At 37.3% G+C, this 22313-nt stretch overlaps 4 protein-coding genes, 1 long non-coding RNA gene and 1 other non-coding gene across 14 annotated transcripts; 4 read left to right on the plus strand and 2 right to left on the minus strand.

Annotated features, from left to right (window-relative positions):
- Nucleotides 1–15: 15 nt before the first annotated feature.
- Nucleotides 16–5157, minus strand: LOC107265666 (probable aconitate hydratase, mitochondrial). Its single transcript, XM_015735361.2, has 8 exons — nucleotides 5018–5157; nucleotides 3628–3782; nucleotides 3388–3554; nucleotides 2551–3306; nucleotides 2229–2431; nucleotides 1706–1994; nucleotides 1348–1621; nucleotides 16–1280 (listed from the first exon to the last, which is right to left on the minus strand). Exons 1-8 carry the CDS (start codon nucleotides 5048–5050, stop codon nucleotides 791–793), a joined length of 2367 nt encoding a protein of 788 aa, XP_015590847.1. The 5' UTR covers nucleotides 5051–5157; the 3' UTR covers nucleotides 16–790.
- LOC107265668 (ribokinase) lies at nucleotides 1875–8298 on the plus strand. Of its 7 annotated transcripts, none has more exons than XM_015735365.2 (8): nucleotides 1875–2013; nucleotides 6499–6606; nucleotides 6909–7041; nucleotides 7128–7254; nucleotides 7315–7476; nucleotides 7551–7642; nucleotides 7743–7931; nucleotides 8004–8298. In XM_015735365.2, exons 2-8 carry the CDS (start codon nucleotides 6557–6559, stop codon nucleotides 8178–8180), a joined length of 930 nt encoding a protein of 309 aa, XP_015590851.1. In that variant the 5' UTR covers nucleotides 1875–2013; nucleotides 6499–6556; the 3' UTR covers nucleotides 8181–8298. The 7 variants fall into 7 exon arrangements, with proteins under 7 accessions (XP_015590851.1, XP_024938599.1, XP_015590853.1 ...); XM_015735367.2 differs by lacking the exon at nucleotides 1875–2013 and adding an exon at nucleotides 3891–4135; XM_015735363.2 differs by lacking the exon at nucleotides 1875–2013 and adding an exon at nucleotides 5137–5275.
- A 96-nt stretch (nucleotides 8299–8394) lies between these two features.
- Nucleotides 8395–8807, minus strand: LOC112494044. The gene is made up of 2 exons (XR_003059120.1): nucleotides 8637–8807; nucleotides 8395–8561 (listed from the first exon to the last, which is right to left on the minus strand). It is a non-coding gene; the product is annotated as an uncharacterized LOC112494044 (long non-coding RNA).
- Nucleotides 8650–13308, plus strand: LOC107265669 (store-operated calcium entry regulator STIMATE). 2 transcript variants are annotated; one of them, XM_015735369.2, is made up of 5 exons: nucleotides 8650–9041; nucleotides 9586–9730; nucleotides 10412–10533; nucleotides 10962–11158; nucleotides 11251–13308. In XM_015735369.2, the coding sequence occupies exons 1-5, from the start codon at nucleotides 8912–8914 to the stop codon at nucleotides 11464–11466; spliced, it is 810 nt and encodes a 269-aa protein (XP_015590855.1). In that variant the 5' UTR covers nucleotides 8650–8911; the 3' UTR covers nucleotides 11467–13308. The 2 variants fall into 2 exon arrangements, with proteins under 2 accessions (XP_015590855.1, XP_024938601.1); XM_025082833.1 differs by having other exon boundaries at nucleotides 8656–9041; nucleotides 9516–9730; nucleotides 11251–11698.
- Nucleotides 13309–13840: 532 nt separating this feature from the next.
- Nucleotides 13841–13961, plus strand: LOC112494059. The gene has a single exon (XR_003059182.1). It is a non-coding gene; the product is annotated as a U5 spliceosomal RNA (small nuclear RNA).
- Nucleotides 13841–18604, plus strand: LOC107265680 (tripartite motif-containing protein 45). 2 transcript variants are annotated; one of them, XM_015735389.2, is made up of 8 exons: nucleotides 13841–14972; nucleotides 16068–16357; nucleotides 16946–17166; nucleotides 17237–17437; nucleotides 17529–17746; nucleotides 17849–18102; nucleotides 18194–18316; nucleotides 18394–18604. In XM_015735389.2, exons 1-8 carry the CDS (start codon nucleotides 14731–14733, stop codon nucleotides 18522–18524), a joined length of 1680 nt encoding a protein of 559 aa, XP_015590875.1. In that variant the 5' UTR covers nucleotides 13841–14730; the 3' UTR covers nucleotides 18525–18604. The 2 variants fall into 2 exon arrangements, with proteins under 2 accessions (XP_015590875.1, XP_015590876.1); XM_015735390.2 differs by having other exon boundaries at nucleotides 16071–16357.
- The last annotated feature ends 3709 nt before the right edge of the window (nucleotides 18605–22313 follow it).

The following is a 22313-nucleotide window of genomic DNA, read 5'->3' on the forward strand; positions in this document are numbered from 1 at the left end:
AAACACAAATATCAATTTTAATAATTTTATTAGATCTCGCCGATTGCGCGTGATCCTAGATTTACATTAGATTACCGAAATCAGTCGTAGTATAACGAGCTAGCGAATCTCAAGATTATACATAAAAATTTACTAAATAACATGGTATATGTATATATGTACAAGATCACCGAGTAAAGGTTATTCTCGTTTTGGCTCTTGCGATTTAACGGCGCACGCGTTGACCTCGGGGTTGTACACGTTTTTTTTCTTCATGATAAAAAGGACACGCGTACGCTGACCGTTAAATCCCTTAGTGAACTAGAAATTACTTCTACTTTGTTTTCGGCAAGGTAAAAATCATGCATGGGGTCGACTTATCTTAAGCGACACGTAATTAACAATCGATTCCAGAATACTACAAAACTCAGCTAGCTTGGTATCCAATTCAGACATTATTTCACTCTTACGCAATGTAACAGTATTTATCAGCGTCCCGCGCGGAGTCATCAAAATACCGCGAGATCAATAATCTCGATTATTTATTTTATCAAGTTTATATCCTACACCCATCCTCTATTATTATACAATCTACACTTCTAGGACCTTTCTTTCTTGACTATTTAGTCACTCTGGTTACTTCAGAACCGAGTCTTACGACTAGCTCATGTTAAAGCAGATTAATAACAGTGAGAAATGACATAATCAATTAATATCAAATCGTCCTCTCGGTGACCCAATCTATAGCGTAACTAGCTGTAATTGTGTGCGATGTTTCGCGATGGTGAATTTTCTTTTTCAAACTACATGCTTAACGTCCGGATGCAATTTCCTTCATGCGATTCAAGGCGGAACCCGCCTTGAACCATTGAATTTGCTGCTCATTCAGTGTGTGGTTAAGTGTGATCTTTTCAACTTTGCCATCCTTGTGCTTAATCTCTGCCTGAACTGGTTTACCTGGTGCAAGATCTTTTAGACCAAGTAAACTGATCTTGTCAGTAGGCTGGATCTTGTCGTAATCGCTAGAATCAGCGAAAGTCAGTGGCAACAGACCCTGCTTCTTCAGATTTGTCTCGTGAATACGAGCAAAGCTCTTGACGATGATGGCGCGTGCGCCCAAGTGACGTGGCTCCAGGGCGGCGTGCTCCCGAGAAGAACCTTCGCCGTAGTTTTCGTCGCCTACAGCTACCCAACTAACACCGTTCTTCTTGTAGTAACGGGCTACGTCGGGTACTGTACCCCACTCACCAGACAGCTGATTCTTGATCTTGTTCATCTCGCCATTCTCAGCATTGACAGCTCTGTACAGATATTTATTTATTTTATCATGAATAATTGAATGTTCAGTCAATTGAATTTATAACTCACCCGATAAACATATTGTTGGAAATATTATCCAGATGACCACGATACTTGAGCCAGGGTCCAGCAGCTGAGATGTGATCAGTAGTGCATTTTCCTTTAACCTTGATCAGGACAGTGAGGTCGGTCAGATCCTTGCCGTCCCATTTGTCAAAGGGTTCAAGTAGTTGCAATCTCTGGGATTTGGGGTCGACGTCGACCTGGACTTTGCTACCGTCAGGTGGAGGAGCGTCGTAGGTATCCATACCAGGATCGAAACCACGGCTGGGAAGTTCATCACCTACAAAAAAAAAGGAGATCAACCTTTGCAATTTTCATAGAGAATTTATAAATAATTTATTCTCGACGTTCCTAAAATACTAACCGTACGGATCATCCAAGCTGAACTCTTTGCCATCAGCACCCTTGAGTTTATCAGTGACCGGATTAAAGTCCAAACGTCCAGCAATAGAAAGAGCTGTAACGAGCTCAGGACTCGTCACGAAAGCATGAGTTGCGGGATTTGCGTCATTACGTCCAGTAAAGTTACGGTTGTAGGAAGTGACAATAGTGTTCTTTTCACCCTTCTTGGTATCCTGACGATCCCACTGACCAATACAAGGTCCGCAAGCATTGGCGAGTACAACACCACCGAATTCACGAAGAGTCTCAGCCTATGAGACAGTTAATTAAGTAAATACAAAATTTTCTACAAGAATATAGTATTAAATTAGAATTGATGTGCTGTAGCAAGATCTAATTGAAAACAGAGTAAATTGCAATGTTGCCTCTATGCACAACAATATCTAGCAATTCATGCGCAATGCCTTGGCTCAACATTCAAATTGCATAAATACAATATTCAATAAGAGCCAAAAAAAGAATCCCATTAATATTCAAAAACTTACAATTCCGTCACGCTCGATGGTAGCACGAATCTGTTCTGATCCAGGTGTAACATTGAACGTTGACTTGGACTTGAGACCATGTTTCAAAGCTTGTTTGGCAATGCTAGCACATCTGCCCATATCTTCATAAGAGCTGTTCGTGCAAGAACCAATGAGACCGACCTTGATCTCGTTAGGCCATCCGTTCTTTTTGGCGTTAGCGCCTATTTACACAGATCAACAAGAGTAATCAGAAGCAATAAATAAACATCATATGAAGTTTCCAGCTTTCGTAAAGTCACTCGTGCGAAACTAGATAAGATTAAAGTTTCAGAGAACATACCTAATTTTGAGATAGGATGAGCAAGGTCCGGGGTAAACGGTCCATTTACATGTGGTTCCAACGTCGAGAGGTTAAGTTCAATAATCTGATCATATTTAGCACTAGCGTCAGCAGTCAGAAGACTCTCCTTATATTGATCAGCAGCAGATGCAATAGCTTCACGTCCAGTAGACTTAAGATAATCTTTCATGCGTCCATTGTAAGGGAAGACGGAGGTCGTAGCTCCAATTTCAGCACCCATGTTGCAAATAGTCGCCATCCCGGTACAGCTGATGCTATCAACACCAGGTCCAAAGTATTCTACAATAGCACCAGTGCCACCCTTGACAGTCAGAATATCAGCAACCTTCAAGATGACATCTTTAGGGCTGGTCCATCCCTTAATCTCTCCAGTAAGTTTCACACCGATGACCTTGGGACATTTTAACTCCCAGGGGATGTTCGCCATAACGTCAACGGCATCAGCACCACCGACGCCAATGCAAAGACCACCGAGACCACCTCCATTAGGGGTATGGGAATCGGTACCGATCATCAAGAGACCCGGGAAAGCATAATTCTCGAGGATAATCTGATGGATGATACCAGAACCTGGATTCCAAAAACCAACTCCATACTTAGCTCCTGCAGTCTTTAGAAAATTGTAGACTTCCTTGTTGACATCCTTTGCACGCTTCAAATCTTGTTTTCCATCAATTTGAGCCTCGATCAAGTGATCACAGTGGATTGTTGATGGTACAGCCACTCTTGGAAGACCTAAAAAATAATTATTGCACTTAATAACAATCCTTCATCTCACAATCTTTCATCTATACTTTTAGAGCATATTCTAATTACCAGAGCTGATAAACTGTAACATTGCCATCTGCGCAGTAGCATCTTGCATGGCAACACGGTCAGGTCGCAACCTCAGGTAACTTGTTCCACGAACAACTTCCTGATTTTGAGGATCATCTATATGAGAGTATAAAACTTTCTCAGACAGTGTCAGAGGTCGATTCAGTCTGTGATAAAGACAAAATAATTAAAAATTTTCTACTTTATACAAACATTATTTATTTATATTCTATGATGTACCGTTTCTTAACAATTTTGATGTTATTCTCCAGTTTATCGTATGGGAGGTACGAGGTTTGGTCGAATTTGGACATTGCCACCTTCGCAGCAGCGAAGCTTAATGGACTTGCACTGAAGCATCTTTGCTGAATGTCTGCCGCAAATCCAGTTAATCTCTATAAACAAAATATTAAAAAAAATTGATATATAATAACAACTTATCCTTTTATATTTAAGAAATGTTAAAGCAATATACATATCAGGAACAAAATCAAAAACAATTTTTATCCAGATACAATAAATCATGGATACCATATGTGTGCCTTGAATTATAAAAATGGCCCAAAACAAAAATATCAAAAGATTCAGTTAGTCATTGAGGAAGAGTATTTCTATATATATAAAAACGAAAAAAATCTAAGTATCTCAAACCAACATCATGATTCAGGCTATTTTCGTAATCACTGGCATATACATGCATATGTTTATCCTATGCGAGGCGGAGAATTGCTTATATTAAATTGATAAGGTACGTATCACATTAAAGATAAAATTAAATAAACAAGAACGTCAGAGATTGTTAAGAGGAATTCTCGATGATATTTATCCGATTAGTTTCAAATCCTATTGATGCTTTAAATGTTCCCACATCTACCGTGGAAAAACACTGTCAAGGGACGTCGATATGTCAATCATAGGCGTAGCAGACGACGTAACATTAAATTATTATACATAACTTTAAGATTAAATATAATACAGTTTATAATGATATGGCCATACAATATATAAGAAAATATATCGAATCATAAAACAAAATCTTTAGAGAAAGAATATCTTGATCTTGAACGCCACATGATCGCACCAGGCAATGTAACCTCAAAAAATATCATCGATACGTTTTTCAGATTGCCGTTACGTAATACTCAGGGAATTTTTCTATTTTTACTATTCGCCACCTTCCACGTATAGGTAGTTAGACAAAATTAAAGTTTCAACTTCAACAAAATAAAACCAAAATCCTAAAGAAATTTTTAATCAGTGAAATAATTTAGGCGAAATTCCTGTTACAATGGCGAGCAATAAAAAATATGAATGGAGAATATCGAAGAAGTAACTGTGATCTTTATGAACGATAGGTAGCATAAAGATAAAAAAATTTCACGAAATTAATTAACGTATGCCTAACTATACGACTCCAGGATATCAATCAATTCTTCCCATGAAATTAGGTACTGTAAAGACCTAGTTGACCTCTGAAAGAGGTCGAGAAGAACTCTTAGCAACGATAGAATATTTCACAACTACTAGTGATATTCACAGTGATAATTGTCCTAAGTATATTCTAATGATACAACGATCATTCTAGTATTGTAAGAACTAGCGTGCAGATGTTCTCATAGTTATTTCCTACCTGTGCACGGAAAACCCGAACGTAGTACGACATTATTGCAAAACCAGATCTCCCTTGACGTCGTAACTCGTGAAAAAGAACAAGCGCAAGCGCGTTATCGAGGAAAGGACTCTTATGTGGCAGTTCTTCTCAAACCGGCCACCAGAGAACTGAGCTTAACCTGCCGTACTTCGTACCCTGATGTTAATATTAAACTATAGGCGCATGCGCATGTCTTAATCGGATCAATTCATATGGATGCTGCAATTTTACAAAAATGTATGTATGTAAATCTCATTATTGATAGTATCATCGTAAAACTGTCAGCAGTTACAATTACACTTATAAAACTTTGTCCCAGAAACTACAATTACTATTTCGATGTTTTGTTCGTTAAACAAAATAATGATGACTTGTGAGACTTCCCAACTGGTTGAGAACTTATTTCGGAACTTTCGGTATAATTGCAGTGCTAATTTTCCATTTCTCATCACAATTTTGTTTCATTCAGTTTGCTAAAGAAAACACGTAGGACTAGGATCATACAAAGTTTAATGAATCGTACAAAATATACCGTAAATAAAACACGAATCTACACGAGTGTTCCGTTCAAAGAATACATCCAATTTCTAATGTCGATAACTTAGGATTTATCATTCGCAATGTATTTGAGTTCTCATGCAATTATTGGTAGATCTTGTAAAGTAGGTTGAACTGTTTTATCTTGTGCCTCTTATACTATAGCTAGTGTAAAACTTCGCACATCATTAGCCCGGCTCGTTATAGTTTTACGATTGTTAAAACTACTATGTTTGTACTAAACTATTAACATTCTTAATGATCTAATAATATCTTTGTATAAATTAAACTTGGCTTTTTCTTGGCGTATAATCATGTTAAATAATACTCATTCATATTTTTTATTACTGTATTTTTAAAATATAACAGCTGTTTTTATATGCTATCATTGAGTTGTATTGGATTATGAAATTTACTAATGATTACCGACAGAATATAACTTTGCTCAGACAAAGAGGAAGGACGAATCAAATACTTAATTATAAATTGTTATTGCAATAAATCAGGAATAATCTTTTTCCTATAATATTATCTTGATTCGACAACATACTTGTATTAATTTATAATGAACTTATTAAATCACTTCATTTATGTTTAATACCTGTATTATCTATGGAACACGGCTCAAATTAATATCGTTGTATACATTGTCTACATATGTATATTAATTGATAAAAAATTTCGAGTTTTTTGAGAGTGGAATTCCCAATTTAAAAATAGTATATGAATGCTCTATAAACAACATGTTGTCTACATCGAAAACGCGCATGTTTTTATATTAGGTAACTGATAAAGCAAGTACTACTTGTCACGGGAAAATTATTGATATGCGCTATCAGTTATAGCTATGATAAAGTCAAAAAACTTGTTCCTATCAATTAAGATGCGGTAATCAAATAATATTTTATCGTGTTTCTTTACAGTTGAATTTACGGATAGTACACAACAATAGGTATAACGCCAAAAGCTACTTTTTTGAAAATGTCCGCACAAGTCGTCATTGTTGGCTCCTGTATGATTGACTTCACTTGGTACGTAACAAAAAGTAGTAGAAAATGAAATAAAAATATTTATAGAATACCTATACAACATAAAATGTTCATAAATAAACATCCATAAGTTCTCTTAATAAATACTACAAGTCTCATAAATCTCGTATCGCATCCCATACACATCGTAGAGACGTTCCTAAAAGTTTTGAACTTTATGGATATGCTGCAAATCTTTATAATACTTTATAATAGTTAATACATATTATTCTTATTAATTTGTCCAAAGAACTGTGTGTATACTGCATATTGAAAATGGTATTAAATGTAACGAAACCTTTCAGCTATTCCCCAAGATTGCCTAAACCTGGCGAAACTTTAGCTGGATCTAAATTTGAACAAAATTATGGAGGAAAAGGCGCTAACCAATGTGTATCAGCAACAAAACTTGGAGCTTCTACAGCTATGGTTGCAGCAGTAAGCAATTAAAGAAAGGAAGAATTTATAGGTCTCATATTCATAGTTATTTTATGAGAAGAATTGTTGTTTATTGTTTATTTTAGTTAGGATCTGATGTTTTTGGAAATGAATATCTGCAGCGTTTGAAATTGGAAGATGTTAATGTATCGCATGTAACTTTGAAGAAAAATATTCACAGCGGCATAGCACAAATTACAGTTGCAAATAATGGTACCTAACTTAGTCTTCGGTTCACAATTTCAAATTAATTAGATCTTATGTATATTACAGGAGAAAATACAATTGTAATTGTACCTGGGGCTAATACATTACTAAGTACTGAAGATGTGGATGCAGCTGCTGATATAATTAGGAATGCTCCAGTTTTATTATGTCAATTTGAAATTCCATTAGAAACAACTTTACATGCTTTAAAACTGCACCAAAATCATGGTTTGATTTCATTAATAGCTTAGTTTAGAATTGATACCAATGAATTAATTGATTGTGATTTTTGTTTGCAACAGGACTTTCAATTTTGAATGGAGCACCAGCATTGGCTAATCCTAATCCTGAGTTACTCAAGGCATGTGATATATTTTGCGTTAACGAAACTGAGGTATTACCATCATAAACTATTTATCTTGCATTATATCAAATCAATGTATAGTAAGTTAACTAGCTGCATTAATAAACGCATTGAACATTCACCATTTTAGACAGAAATTATGACAGGCATTCAGCCCCTATCTCTCTCAAATGCACAAGAAGCTATCGACATCCTCTTATCACAAGGATGCAATACCGTGATATTAACTTTAGGGGCTTTAGGTGCTCTTCTTGCATCTAAGGAAAGCACTAAGTTTATACATATTGTAACTGAACAAGTGGATCCTGTAGATACAACTGTAAGTAACATATATTAGAAATTCTACAGAATCATGTTGCATATCGATGTTAAAGGAAGATTTTATATTTAGGGTGCCGGAGATGCTTTTCTAGGTGCCTTTGCATATTTCAGAGCTTATCACTCACACCTTTCACTAGAAGAAAGTATCCGAAGGGCCTGTCAAGTTGCTACTGTATCAGTTTTAAAAACTGGAACGCAAACAAGTTTTCCTACGAAAAAAAATCTCCCAGCATCATTATTTTCCTAATTAAGGCAAATAAAATAAGACACATGAAAAATTTCTTTGTGATTAACATTCTTTTTACCTATGGACAAAAGTTGAAACCATACGACAATAAAACAACTTTAAATATACGTGAAAACTACCAAAACCTGTTGTCAATTACACTTAACATGTTATACAAATACACAGTCAAACATGTATAGATTACAATTTATAAGAAATAAGTCATTATATACAATTTTTTCATTTATCTAAAATAACCAAACACCTTTATTATTTCTACGTTATACATTTTTCAAATACAATATTACTGTGACTATCGCGTTCAATAAGTCGCCATATATCTTAATATCCCAGTGTGAAATCAATTTGTATCTATTTAATCTCAACAATAACGTCTGGAAGCTAGACAATATACTTTTTTTATTTCTTCTGAAGTTCTTATGCCATGCGCGTAATGTCGTGCTTACCAGTGCTTACCTTCAGTATACCACAAGCTCGTCTTACAGTCTTTAATGTACTCAGATTTCAAATTTAATTAAACAGAACTTTTAACAAAAAAGTAATCCAACTGTTCCTATTTATTTATTTATTAAGTGCTAACGTCTTGTACCGAGTTATTTAAATGTAAGACATCTGTCGTGGAGTGGGAGGATTTCAAAATAGAAAAGTATTTTCATCGAGCAATGTGAAAGTACTTGCTGTCGCAGCCGTCTTTGCATTCGTTTTCTATACAGTTGTGTGCTTTGTCGAACATGTTAAATGGTTCAACGCAAGTACTTGAGCTTCCGGAAAATAATCACTGTAGCAAAGATGCTCTTACCAATATGCTGGGATGGTTCCTACAAGTTATGTTGGCCGGTCTCGCCTTCACGTGCCTTATTTGTGAGAATTATTAATTCCTTAATATTTAGGTTAATTTTTTTTATCTACAAAGATACAGTAATTAGCAAATACATTTTTTTGTATCACCCATCAAATTTTCTTTATGTCACTGACGTTATAATTTTTTTGTAATTTCTTTTATCCATACTCATCTGTCAGATATCGCTTTTTTTTATCTTGTTTTAAATATGAGTACAAATTTAGTTTTATGAAATTTATTTGTGAATTATATCTTTTCTCATTATTTTATTGTTATTACAACTTTTAATTGTTAATGATGCTTTTCTTTTTGGTATTGAAAATTTGTGCATATCTTTTGCTCTTGAATTTGTGTTTTAATTTTCAACTATGAATTTTATCAAAATATTAGATGAAACTAATGTTCACTTTATTTGTCTTATGAATGATGATCTTTATTAATTGGAAATCAATTTTTGATTGAAACGATATAATAAATGCATTTAATATTTCTAGCCTGAAGCTAATTGTTTGTAGTCGCAGTAATCAATCATCATTTTAATGATTAAGGAAATCTGTGTTACAGTAAAAAGATTTTGTGAGCCAAGATATGAACGGAGACCATGGTTGATATGGTTTTATGATACTAGCAAACAAGGACTTGGTGCGCTTGTTATTCATTTGGCAAACGTTTACCTAGCTAGTCGTTTTCAGGGTGATCCCTGTACTTGGTAAGTTTTCTATGAGTATCGAATAGTTTTAAAATAGATATATAGTCCTTTATGACCTAAGCTCACCTTTTTATATTCTCAACATATTTCATTTGTCATATAATTTTATGTACTCAATGTTTTATAGTAAAAACTGGCAATTCAACCATTGCTTTGGAAAATGCATGTCTGGCTTGGAAAACATGCTTATACTACAATATTAATGAATTCGTACATTATGAATCAAGTTTCACGAGTAGAAGGTCGTTAATTATATTGAAATTGCATGTGGGCATATCTTCATCTGATAATTCATTATAATTATCATGCATGCTTCATTTCATATATAACATATCACATATTAATTCCTTAATACATTAGTTTAGATTCAGATATATTTAATAAGAAACCTATGTTATGTATACGAAAACATAATATTTGTTACTTTAGAAACTTCTTGTTTTATATTGTTATTTGATCAATCTATTATTCTTACGTATTTCATTAGAGAAATCACTTAACGAGACTACAAGTGGCAAAGAATACCTCATTATACATATTTATAACACTTTGTTTGATTACATTGCAAATAAATAACTATTATGTTTCATGTGTGTATAGATTTGAGAAATTATTTTTTTACTATTTACTCATATTACACCTTGCTAATACAACATTATTCCCATATATTTTTGATTCTAGGTATATAATCAATTTTCTTCTCGATTCATCAGTTGGTCTACTGATTATATGGATAGGCATTAGATTTTCCCAATGCTTGGCTCGTACTAAACAGTGGGAAGCCATCAACTTTGGAGAGTACGGTAAGTAGATATTCAAGAATATACTATAATTTCTACCTTCGCTCATCAGACTAAAATCAAAGTTTTCTACTTTTATTGTTACAGTTCATCAATGAAATCGTATATATTCTGAATTTAAAAAAAAAAGAAAAAATGTATTCAACACCATGAACACAATTAAATAAATCAAAACAGTCCGTTAGCAAAAGAATGCAGGGGTCTCTTCTAAAATAACTAAATCATTGATACGAAAAAAGGCATGTTTAATGGAGCAAAATCAATTTTGTAAAAATCATTGTACTATATCAAAACATCTTTCAACTAAAGAAACTGACCCCTAATTTGATTCTGTTAAAGATATTGTCATGCATGTCATAATGTTTCTATCAGTTGCACATTTTACCGCCAAAATGACTGATTATACTAAATAGCAATTATTTTTTGTGCAGGTAAACCTCCGTCTGTAAATGCGTGGCTAGCGCAATGCATTCTGTACGTGATGCTGATGATAATAGTAAAAATATGCATTACATTATTAATCCAGTTAGATTTCTGGGATCGAGTAAAGGACTGGATACTGGCACCAATCACGAATCCTCAGGTAGAGCTCGCGATCGTCATGCTGGTCATACCGTTCTTTGTAAACGTATGTAGTGAAATTTAATATTTAACAATACAAAAAGTGTTTCTCCGTGAAAAAGCCTTAAAACTATAATTTCTTGTTCCTTTTTTTTTCAGGCTTTGATGTTTTGGGTTACGGATAATTTCCTAATGCGAAAATCCAGACACATAAGTGCTGTCAAAGATCCGTCCTTACTGCAGCGTGTTAAGATTCGATATCGACGTATTCGCAAGGATAAACGAGATGAATCTGAATCTGATGTTTTATTATCAGCTGACGAGGACTTATTAGATGCTGATGATCATTCTCAACATTTAACAGTTGCCACGTAATAGGAAAAAAAAAGGTTCATGATCATTGGTATAAGACTGCCATTGTCGAAGTGGCAGCCATTATTTTGAATTTTATGTCTTCAATAAGTGTCCAAGTTCTAAACTCGGAATATCATTTTATTTTAAGATTTTTTCTACTTTTCCTTGATCTGAGGTTTCTCAGATTGAATAATTGTTGAACTTCATCGAACAAAAAATTTGTGCGAAACATCATGTAATAATATTCTCTTCGTGGGATAACAATAACGTCATGTAATGGATTAAAGTCGAATTTATTTATATAATAAGCTTTTGCTGTGGTTGATCATGATAGATTTCTTGCAATAATTCGTGAAATAACTTACTAATTGATCTACTGAAGCCGTTTGTCATTTTAATGTGTATGAGACAAATGAGAGATATTGAATCTGCTGGACTATAATATTAATAGCTCAGATATAATTCTGATGAAGGAGAATTTTTTTTATTTATACGTAATACTATTTTCCATGCCGCTATTAGTCCAAGTATCAACGTACATTATACAGAAATTATTGATTTCTCTAGTATTATTTACCTGTAATGTACTCGCCCTTTCATTCATATTAACGCGATATCGTACGCAGCTGCTGTCAAGCAAAATAGATAAAATATCATATTGATGTAAAGAGACCCTTTCGAAATTAATTGGTTGCAAAATGAGATCCTTAATTGGTTATAACTCAACATTTCGAACAATTTTGATGAATTAAAAATCGGGTTTCCAAGTTTTTCGACTAATCCGACGAAGGTCTGAAGGGCTCCCTGATAGTAACATTTGTATAGAAATATAACAAAAAATGTCCAGTTGCAATGAAATATGTAACCGCTGGTGAATGGAATTATGAATGTTGATGAGTTCTCAAGATATCGTCAACATACTATGGGGTAAATTGTGCTGTATTTATTTTCTAAAAACAATGTAATTATCATGCATACAATCTAGCTTGTCGCATTAACGTATGCTAGAGGGTGGAGTTCAATCGCAAATGAACTGTCGAAATAGGATGTATAAATTAGTTTTATGTACATATATAGCGAGAAGAAAGTAATTCTATCATATTTTGAAATATTATTTGTGTCTGTGATAAAATGCATAGCCAGAGCGCTTTGTCGAGACTTGAATTTCAATATTACTTGATTTAAATTAATTCTCTCTTCCTTTTTTTATTCAAATTTCCGTCCAGCATACGACGAGAAATTAAAAGTGAACGATCCATGACTCTGAATTTTAATCTTATCTTCAGTAAGCATCGACCAAAGATATAGTTTGAAATAGAAATAAAAGAAATTAGCAGTAAATTATTTTGCGATACGATGAAAAATCGAATCGATGTATGTAAACTGCGTTTCGTTCAAAAATATATACATCTCGAGCAATGATGTAGAAGTTGATAACAGATTCTTACGAAGTACGTGGAACACAATTGTAACACAGCTACAAAGTCGCATATCAGTATAAAAATGTATAAATATAATTTACTTTTCAATAACAATTAATAATATTGAAAATTAAAACGATATGGAACGTATGTCGATTTTAGGAAAAAAATTCGATCGAATTTCATGTCCAGCAAGACTAACCGATTTAAATATATTATTGAATTATTTTTAAACGGCAATGTAACAAATGTATTTATTTTAAGCTTCGCAAGATACAGGAAATCATAATGTTTTACTATAAATCATGTATACGCATTATTGTCTGTTCCACATGCTCTGTGTCACATAATTGGAACAATACTGAGATTAGTTATATTTTTAAAATTATAACAATAACGATTACGATATGTTATATTTTTAATAAACACTATTGAGAAAGAATCAAAATTCGATTACCCAAAATCTTTAAGAAAACATTCCCAATAATAAAGGTTCTACGATTTAATTTTCAAGTGGCAGCGTGAATGTTTTAAAAATCTCAGCCAAGACAGAAGTCGACGTTTGTTATCGCATCGCTAGACATTTTGACTAAAATTAAAGCGTTGTCGGGCGTCGCGACGACCCTCCGACAAGCAGCAACGCCTCCCTAGACAGCTTTATTTATCGTCAGGTTAAGACAAAGCAGACTAATTTATTTGCTGGACGGTTTGTTAACCACGCGACTGGAAAACAGATGTGGCCTATGCGCCACGTAGTCTTTTCCATTACCCAGTGTGACATAAACTCCCGTTTCGGTATCTTATTCTTCCAACTTGTGATTTATGATCTTGCCTGGTTCGTACGTTGACGCTAGTCGACTTCCCAATGTGAAAATAGTTACGTCATATGACGCTAGATGGACACCTTGCTGTGCGTTCTCGCTAGAGAAAGTGCATTGCGGTGTGCACAAAAGGTCCATTCTAAATGTGAAACGTTACTCTGGTTTCCCTTCAAAATACGCATAAATCTTTCGCCTTTTACTAAAGATTTCCGTGGAGGGGAACACTTGATGAGTCTAAAGACCAATTTTTTGTGTGCCCGGCGCAAGCTGGGTCGTAATAAATATTCAAACATAAGTTGGGTAATATTTATCCAAAAGCTATAAACGGGTACAGTAAAACGTTGGATCCGTTTTGGAAAATACCAACCTTCTACTGCATTTCTCTTGTAATGAATTATTCGAGTATGACGTTTTTCACGAGCGTGATGAATAATACGACTAGGAAAAAGAATCCTCCGTGGTACTAAAGTTAAAGCCATAGAGTATGTTCCGTTCGTGTAAGACGTTAGCAGAGTGGCGTTAAAAAATCTTTTCGCTTCCGTAATTCATCTGAAGCCCGCGCTTTAATGGCGCATTTAATCCCCGGTATAAGAATCTCGCCGTGTTTTCATTTTATTTTTAACTCTCGCCACACCGCAAGAAGAAGCGTGGGAGGCAGGGAGCTTGTACCATAGGCTTGTACCCCAGCGAACCCTCCTCTTCTTCTTCTTCTTCTTCTTCTTCGTCTTACTCCCCCACCAAGATTGTAGACTTCAGAATTGAGTCAGTCAGACAGCAACCGTCCTGCGTATCGGTATAAAGGCGGTTCAACATTGTTCCTTAAATCCATCACTAACCACACAATTTTAACAACCATGGCTAGCCCCGTATCCAACGTCCATCGTTATCTTAGTGCAAGACCGTGCTATGTAAATTCATAAAAACCATAAAAATTGTATAAATCAGTAAATGAAACAATAAAAATCAGGAGTCCCATCTCCACGTGGGAATCTACTAAATTCCTTTTATTAAAAGAACCCTAATTTAAATACGAAAGTTCGTTAATGAGGGCCAAGCAACAACCACCGATCGATCTGATCGATCTAGTGAAGAGCTCGAAGATCGAGTCACTTACTAGATGCTGCGGCAGAACAACCGGTATGGATAGCGAATCTTCCCGAGAAGCTGGAAGTCGCGTCTCGAAGGAGACGTTCATCTTTGGCAGTTGGAAGCGTAGAAGCAAGAGACGAGCAGCTGTCACTGTCGCTGTCAGACCAGTTTCCATGGACAACGACGAGACTGAAAGGTTCGTTTCCATCGAATAATACATAAACGAGAAAGTCCTTAATGCGACGAGCGAATGCTGTAAAAAGAAGTAGACGACCGGGAACAGTTCTATTCCTGAAGCGTACAGCCTCGATGTCAGAACGCGGATTCCTTAAGATAGCTAACGAAATAACTTGAATACCAAACGGTCCCAGTAATTCCAACCTGCAGACTTAAAATTCCTACGGTCTGCTTGAAAATAGCAAGTAACGATAATCGACGCTGGAAACCCATAAATAAATTCTATTAGAATATACGTAATACAAATAATATTTTCAATCTGATAAATAACTCTATAACACGGTAACGTATCGTATAATCCTACGTATATACATATATCCCACGTTACGAAATACACATATATACCCAGTGTTACAAAATTGGCTGTCGGACTAAATAACCAGCGTAACGTCATACCCGCGAAAAATACGTACGATTACTCTAGAGTATATCTTTAGATCGTGCCAAAGCAGCTCGAGAGATCGAGTAAAATAAATTTGTTTTTATACCAGCTAATTTTGGTTTGGCATAAAAAAAATAAGCTCAGACGTAGCAAAGCAAACAGGTACAGCAGCAAAGACACGACGGTTTGTCCAATACGAATATCATTGAATATAATTTTAAAAGTTGGACAAGAATTTATTCGCAACTCTCCAGCCGTCCACTTCTTCGCGTTATGTACAACAAGGCAAAGTTATGCTCGTGCAGTTTGGACGTTCGAAACTGGCGATTCTATAGATAGAAACATTTGAGCCATTGTAACTGACCTCAGTTGCTCGAGGCCTCACGACCGCGGGATCAAAAAGAAAAGACCTTAACGGCCAGTCGAGCCAAGAGCGTGACTCTGCCTTAAAGTTCATTTAGCTATTTTCCTCAGCCTCGTTTTAAGTGACTTAGAATATACATATACACATACATCTGTGCCGTGTTTATGCACGCGTGACTATAAAGTCTAACCTGCGTTTCTCAACGCGAAATTCACTAGACTCGAGCCAAGAAGTGCAAAGCACAAATTGAATCATGTATTTGGGTCTTGTGATATTTCACTTAAGCATAAACCGTGTGGCTTTCACAGTAGAAATAACAACCGATCCAAAGCGCTGCCACAGAGTCAGAGGAGCTCAACTTATTATCCGTCCTCGTGCACGTCGTCGTTCAATCCCGAGTGCCAGATACACGATATGACTGATCCACTCGGAGATGAAAAACGTGATGAACGTTTAATCCAGGAGCAGGAAGACGATTATGACGAAGTCGACGACGATTTTTGGTGTCCACGTTGTGCCAGGAAAATGCAGGAGCCAAGACTTCTGCCCTGTCTCCATCCAATTTGTACTCCTTGCGTGGAGGAATTGCTTGATAGAGGTTTGAATAATAAATTATGGTATGGTTATAATTGGATAAAAAAATAAATTGCCAACAGTAAGCTTATTAATGTAACCTTTATTATCGTGGCTCTTGAAATCAATCTCATTGTTGTACTGCACTCTTGTACGGATTGATAATATTTTGCACTGCTGATATCACTCCTGTTGATGAATTTTAAGAACTGAACCTACCCCATATATCTTGGTAATCCATGTATCTCTTTATAACGGCGTATCCTCTTTTATAGCTGGGTCTGACAGCTGTGCAGGATGTTTGGACGTTGCACATGCCTGGCAAAGTCGTGACACGTGGCCCTCGTGGTGCCCACGTGTACCAGCAAATCGTTTAGGTTTAAAATCTCTCACCGTTTGTGTATCCGTGTCTTTGCTATCAGGAATTAATACTGGATGGGTTATGAATGAATAGAGAAGAAACGTGCCAGCCGGAACTTGGGATTGTTTGTACAAGTACTTCCTCCGCGTCTTTGAAGTCATCAGCGTACAGAAGTGCGGTGCAACATGGACTAGGAACAATAAACAGTTATGATCCGAAGGATGATGTGTTTAGGATTTTAAATGGTTCCAGCATCCTGCGCATCGCGTGGTACGGACGCGAAGAATAACCGACCTGGACAATTGTCTGGGTATAGAGAAGGATGTACCATGTGTGATCATCCTATTTTGAGTCCTGGTGCTTCCGTACCGCCACCTCATTATCCGCTTCAACACAGACTCGTTATGGATGCTGTGAGACGACGATTGGCTCATCGAGTTCTGTGCTGTGATGTCTGCCCTGAAGAAGTCCAGGTACCTGGGTCCAACTTTTGTACTGATCTGCTGTAGATGGTCTTACTGATGATGATCATTCATTCTCAAGGCCTCGGTGCACTGTCCGAGGTGTCTTAGGAACTTCTGCTCAGACTGCGGCACAGAGCATCAGGAACAGGAGCTGGGTGTGGGCCTGGAGATGGCGCACGAAGTCAGACCTCTCTGGGAGGCCAAGAGGATCCGCAGGACTGCATTGTGTCTGACCCATCCTTCCCACGCACTACGATTTCATTGTATTGCTTGTCAGCAGGTAAGGATATGATCCGAGCTTGATGATAACAAGTTGATTAGGTCGATTAGATTTTCATTGCTTTTCTATGATCTTGTTGATCTTGACCTAGGTGACCTGTAGAGAATGCATGTGGCGTGGATCCCACAGAGGTCACGCGAGCGAAGGGGCATCAGGAGCGGGTCGAAGAGCAGCGACCTTGATGACAGCTGCACTTCAGAGGGCCAGGACTCTCTTGAATTCGTTGCTCACTGAGTATAATGAACACGTATTCGATAACAGCGACGGACAGGACAGGCCTAGAAGCGCTTACGAATTTGAGAATGGAAGGTATTCCTATAATTATTGCCCTATGACATTTGACAGTCAGATAATCGATCGATAGTCGATAGTGAATAAGTGTTAATAAAATATCGATAACCGTTGATCCAGATGCACGGAGGCCCACGAGTTGAAAGTCTTCCATTCTCGAAGTCGCTCCACCATGTCCTCTCATAGAAAACAGGCACGTGAGAGAATCCAAGAATTTGCCAGGTTACAAAGAGCCAGATATCTTCTGGACGCCATTTCCCTCGGAGAGGAGTTACTTGCGGATGGCTCTGAAGTTGAAATTCTTAGCCTCAGTAGAATCGTCCTCAGGAGACTGAAGACCCTGGGCGTAAAACCAATATTGAGCGAGAGAAATGGTGATTAAAAAAGCCAAAATAACAAATTTTCTTTAATAATTATAAATTATCCACACCAATTAAGCTTCCCTTTGATTTCTCACTGTTACAGAAGTCATCGATAGCTCCAAGACCATCCTCAAGACAGTGCACACCGGTGTCTACCATTGCTGTACATTTTGTTCCAGCGGAGGAAGAAAAGAGGCTACTTGTGCCTGCGGAGGAAGGATGCCAGGTAGTTAAACAAAAGTTATTAACTAAAAAGTGAAAAAGAACAAAACAGAAAATTAATTTAACTTTGATCCTTCGAAGGTGGCTACAAGGGCTGTGGTCATGGACACCCAGGTCACCCAGGTGCAAATCATTGGTCCTGTTGTGGCTCGACTCAATGGCAGAGTTGTTGTTTGGTACCTCGAAAATGCACTTATCAATTATTACTATGACTTGTAAATACAATACAAATACCAACGATACAATTATATACAATATGACACACAATAAACATAATTTCCATTTTGAAAAATTCACAGGTTCTCACATCCACGTCGCCAATGTAAATAACTGATCTTGTACCTGGCCCAGTCTCTTAAAAAATTACACAACACAAATAATAATCAGGATAAAAATACATAGAAAAGTTCAGGTTCATACATTTATTATATATTAATTTTTATTACACTATCTATGTACGTCATAATACTTATGATCCCGCGCTCCTCGAATAAGATCTTATGTAAAGGACCAACAGCGAAAAGGAATTAATCTTGCCAAGTGCAAGAGAGCCATCGTAATCGATATGATCGACAAGAAGAAAATTAATGACGAAAAAAAAAAAATCAAAATTTTCAACGTTACCAACAAAATTACAAAGCGATTGTGCGAAGTGACAAGCGTAAACAGTACGAATGACAATCATAAATCGTACTTCCGGTACGCGTGACGCAAAAAAAAACAGCAAGAACGTATTCGAGCAGCGGGCGTGTAATCGGCAATTTCTCGACTCACAGTTAATATTTTCCTCTGATAAATATTCGAATAATTTATATGGCCAACTCAAGATATGATTCGCGATAACTCTTTCGCACGAATGCTGCGACGTCACCCGACAACAAAAAAAAACCAAAAAAAAAAATTTATCCGACGGCCAAACACTCGTAGACACGCTCCTCGAAGGGTGGTAGGTACATACGTAATATTTTTCATTATTCCTCCTTTCCCCCTTATATGCATATGATAACGGTTGTCGCGCGGCGCGTATTACATGGCAATAACCCGATCAGACCAGCTGTAACCGAGTTTCCACATTCACTTTAAATTTATTAATTATTATTACTCTTCTTTTCTTTTGTGTGCTGTGTACCTTACTCCGATAAAAGCAAACGTCCACCACCGATCGTCACCTTCGCCAACAGCACCGCCGAACACCATTAACCGCTGCCCCAGCGTCCGGCAGTCGCGGATTGCAGGAAAGGGGATACGAGATTCTTGTTACGAGGGATGCGTTTAAGTACACGCCGGTAAGAGCGATACCTTCCTTATCGACTCCTCGTCCCGCTATTATCGCGAACTTTCACAAGATCGCGATGCTTTACAGTATCTGCACCGTGAAACGTCATGGTTCGGAGTTAGTAATTAATCAATTAATTAATCAATAATTTCGATCGCACTGACTTAATTAACACATACAACTAATTACACGATAAATATATTTCATTAAATTTATCACAACTCAATCTCAAGCGCCTAGTAGGCCTATCCGGAAGTTTTCAATGAATTTAAGAAAATATATTCAAAGTGCGTACATATGGGACGCTCTTGGAAATTCGCCGGCGTCTAGCGACGTAATCGAGTGCGGGTAATCTTATGGCGTCCCGAAGCTCCCCGTCACAGTCACTGAGTGACGACTCGTGGGGGGGAGGGGGGATGCAGCTGGTGCCCCCCCCCCCACTCTGTGACAGATGCTTGGTAAGTTTGCCAAGGGTCATACGAAAAATGGAAATTGAGGTAAAAAGGTAAGGTTCAAACAAGGATATATAAAATAATACAAAGAACTTTCCGAATACTTGAAAATCACCCGACGGACAAAGTGATTCCCTATTATCGTACAATAATACTAGTTTTCACTTAAACACGAAATATACTTTATCTCTATACGAAACTTAAACGGAATTAAACGCACCTTAACGGGGCTTAAACCTAGAGAGCACGAAAGTCCCTGCTTTGCGATTGACGTCCGACCTAACCCGAGAGACTCCTTATGCGCTTAGTCGCGTCATCGTACGACGAATACTTTTCTGACAATGTCGATAAAAGATGACGTCACAGTGTAAAATTCACAAATGGCAAAAGACGCCTTCCTACCTGGCAGGCACGTTAATCAAACGCTGAAAATGGATTCGATTGTGACCCAATTACATTTTTTTGTTCATCTTTCTTTTTTTTTGTTCATCCGCCAATAAAGTTTCAGGACACAGATCTGGAACAGATCTTTTTTTTTTTCCTATTTCAACCATTATCGCAGAGCGAAACGCACGCGAACCGATTCCTCTTCTTGTTCGATTTTCGTACGCTTCGTTTCGCGTATACTTTTTTCCCCCGCTATTCGCTGTTTACATATTCTTCGACGAGAAGACGCAATTTTGATTTTGAGATAAAATAAAATTCCGCGCTTATCGTTCCTTTATTTTTATCCCCCCTCCGCGTGAAAACGCTACTTAATTTTTGCCTATATGCTCAGTGCACCTAATGCATAAATTTTCTCCTGCTGATTTCGCACGGCGAATCCTCATTGCGTTACTTTGTATGCACGGATGCGTATATATATATATATGAGAGGTAAAATGGCGGGCAGAGGTGCCTGAGGGTAAGACAGAGATATTCGTGTGGCGTGTGTCAATGTGTTTTGTCCCCTTCTATTCGTCGCGCTACGCTCAATACCGTTTTCATTGGCAGCATTGGAGATGAAAATAAAAAATAAATACTACTACGACAATTATATTAATTCTCTTTTAAATATATATTAAACATGCAACACACGCACGCTCATTATCTTCTTCTTCGCTTTGTTCTATTACTATATATTTCTTTTTTTTCTCTTCCATTCTCTCCCAGAGATATACACGCGACCGTCGCCAATGACTCAGCGACTCATCCAACTCAGGTTCGCGTACCGGAAGTATGCAAAAGCGAATTTTCCTTTTTTCTTGTCGCAAATTCTTCGCCACATTGAACATATAAACACCATCGCTATTGCACACCAGCTATTGCCTTGACCGTGTGGACTTCGTCTACGATAATTTTATAAATCAGAAGCGACGTTTCGCGATCGACTCGGCGTTAACAATGTTATTTTTCTCATTCGCTCTTCCGATAGGGTCGACGCAGGAAATGCGGAAAGTCCCGGAAACGAAAATAAAAGTTAATATCCATTGTGCTAACGGACGCCTCCGAAGACGGAAGAAACATTTTTTTTTGTTAAATTCCGTAAGAGCTCAGGGTACTCGAATTTGTATAATTTTCTATATCCGCTTTATCCGCCAAGAGACGCCTTCTGTAAGCGCTACATTTCCTAAACGATTATTCGCACGTTGGTTCGTTCTCTACTTCTCTTTTTTTTTGTATTTCTCTAATATTCTCAAAACAAGTAAAACGCATGCGCGACATTACAGACAGCAGCTTCTCCTACTTTCCCACCGGACCATATGCATGTAACGAAGTTTCGACCTCCGACCGAGAGACGCACGTTACGCCGTTAAAAGGAAAAATCCTCGTTATATCAGCTTCACAGTGGACGACGAAGATGAGCAGATACAGTATATACACGTAGGAGTTCTGTGCGTACCAATAGTGCGTATTAATGCCCAAATGGGTGCGTCGTCGTGCGCGCGCATGCATACGTGCGTGACGCGTTCGATTAATATAAGAAAAGCGCAAAAAGGATCCTGCAACCCTGTGATCGTAGATCGAAAAACGCAAGTCGCCAGGTCCCGGAGGTTGGGACGAGGTAAGAAATTCACGACGCGCGAGTCCCGATCGCACGAATGACGTAACTGTCGGAACGGTAGGAAAAAGAGGAAAAAAAACCGAGCAGTTCGTCGAACACCGAAGGATCGTTTCGATCAGATAGAAGCGCAACAGCGAAAGCACGAAAATTCCGTCGACTAATAAATATTGTCGACTTTCCGCGAGGGCACCACCCCCCATTCGTCACGCTCCTGAACGTTCTTGGACAC

Source organism: Cephus cinctus, unplaced genomic scaffold (genome assembly GCF_000341935.2).
Source record: "Cephus cinctus unplaced genomic scaffold, Ccin1 Ccin1_scaffold0230, whole genome shotgun sequence".
Lineage (NCBI taxonomy): Eukaryota > Metazoa > Arthropoda > Insecta > Hymenoptera > Cephidae > Cephus > Cephus cinctus.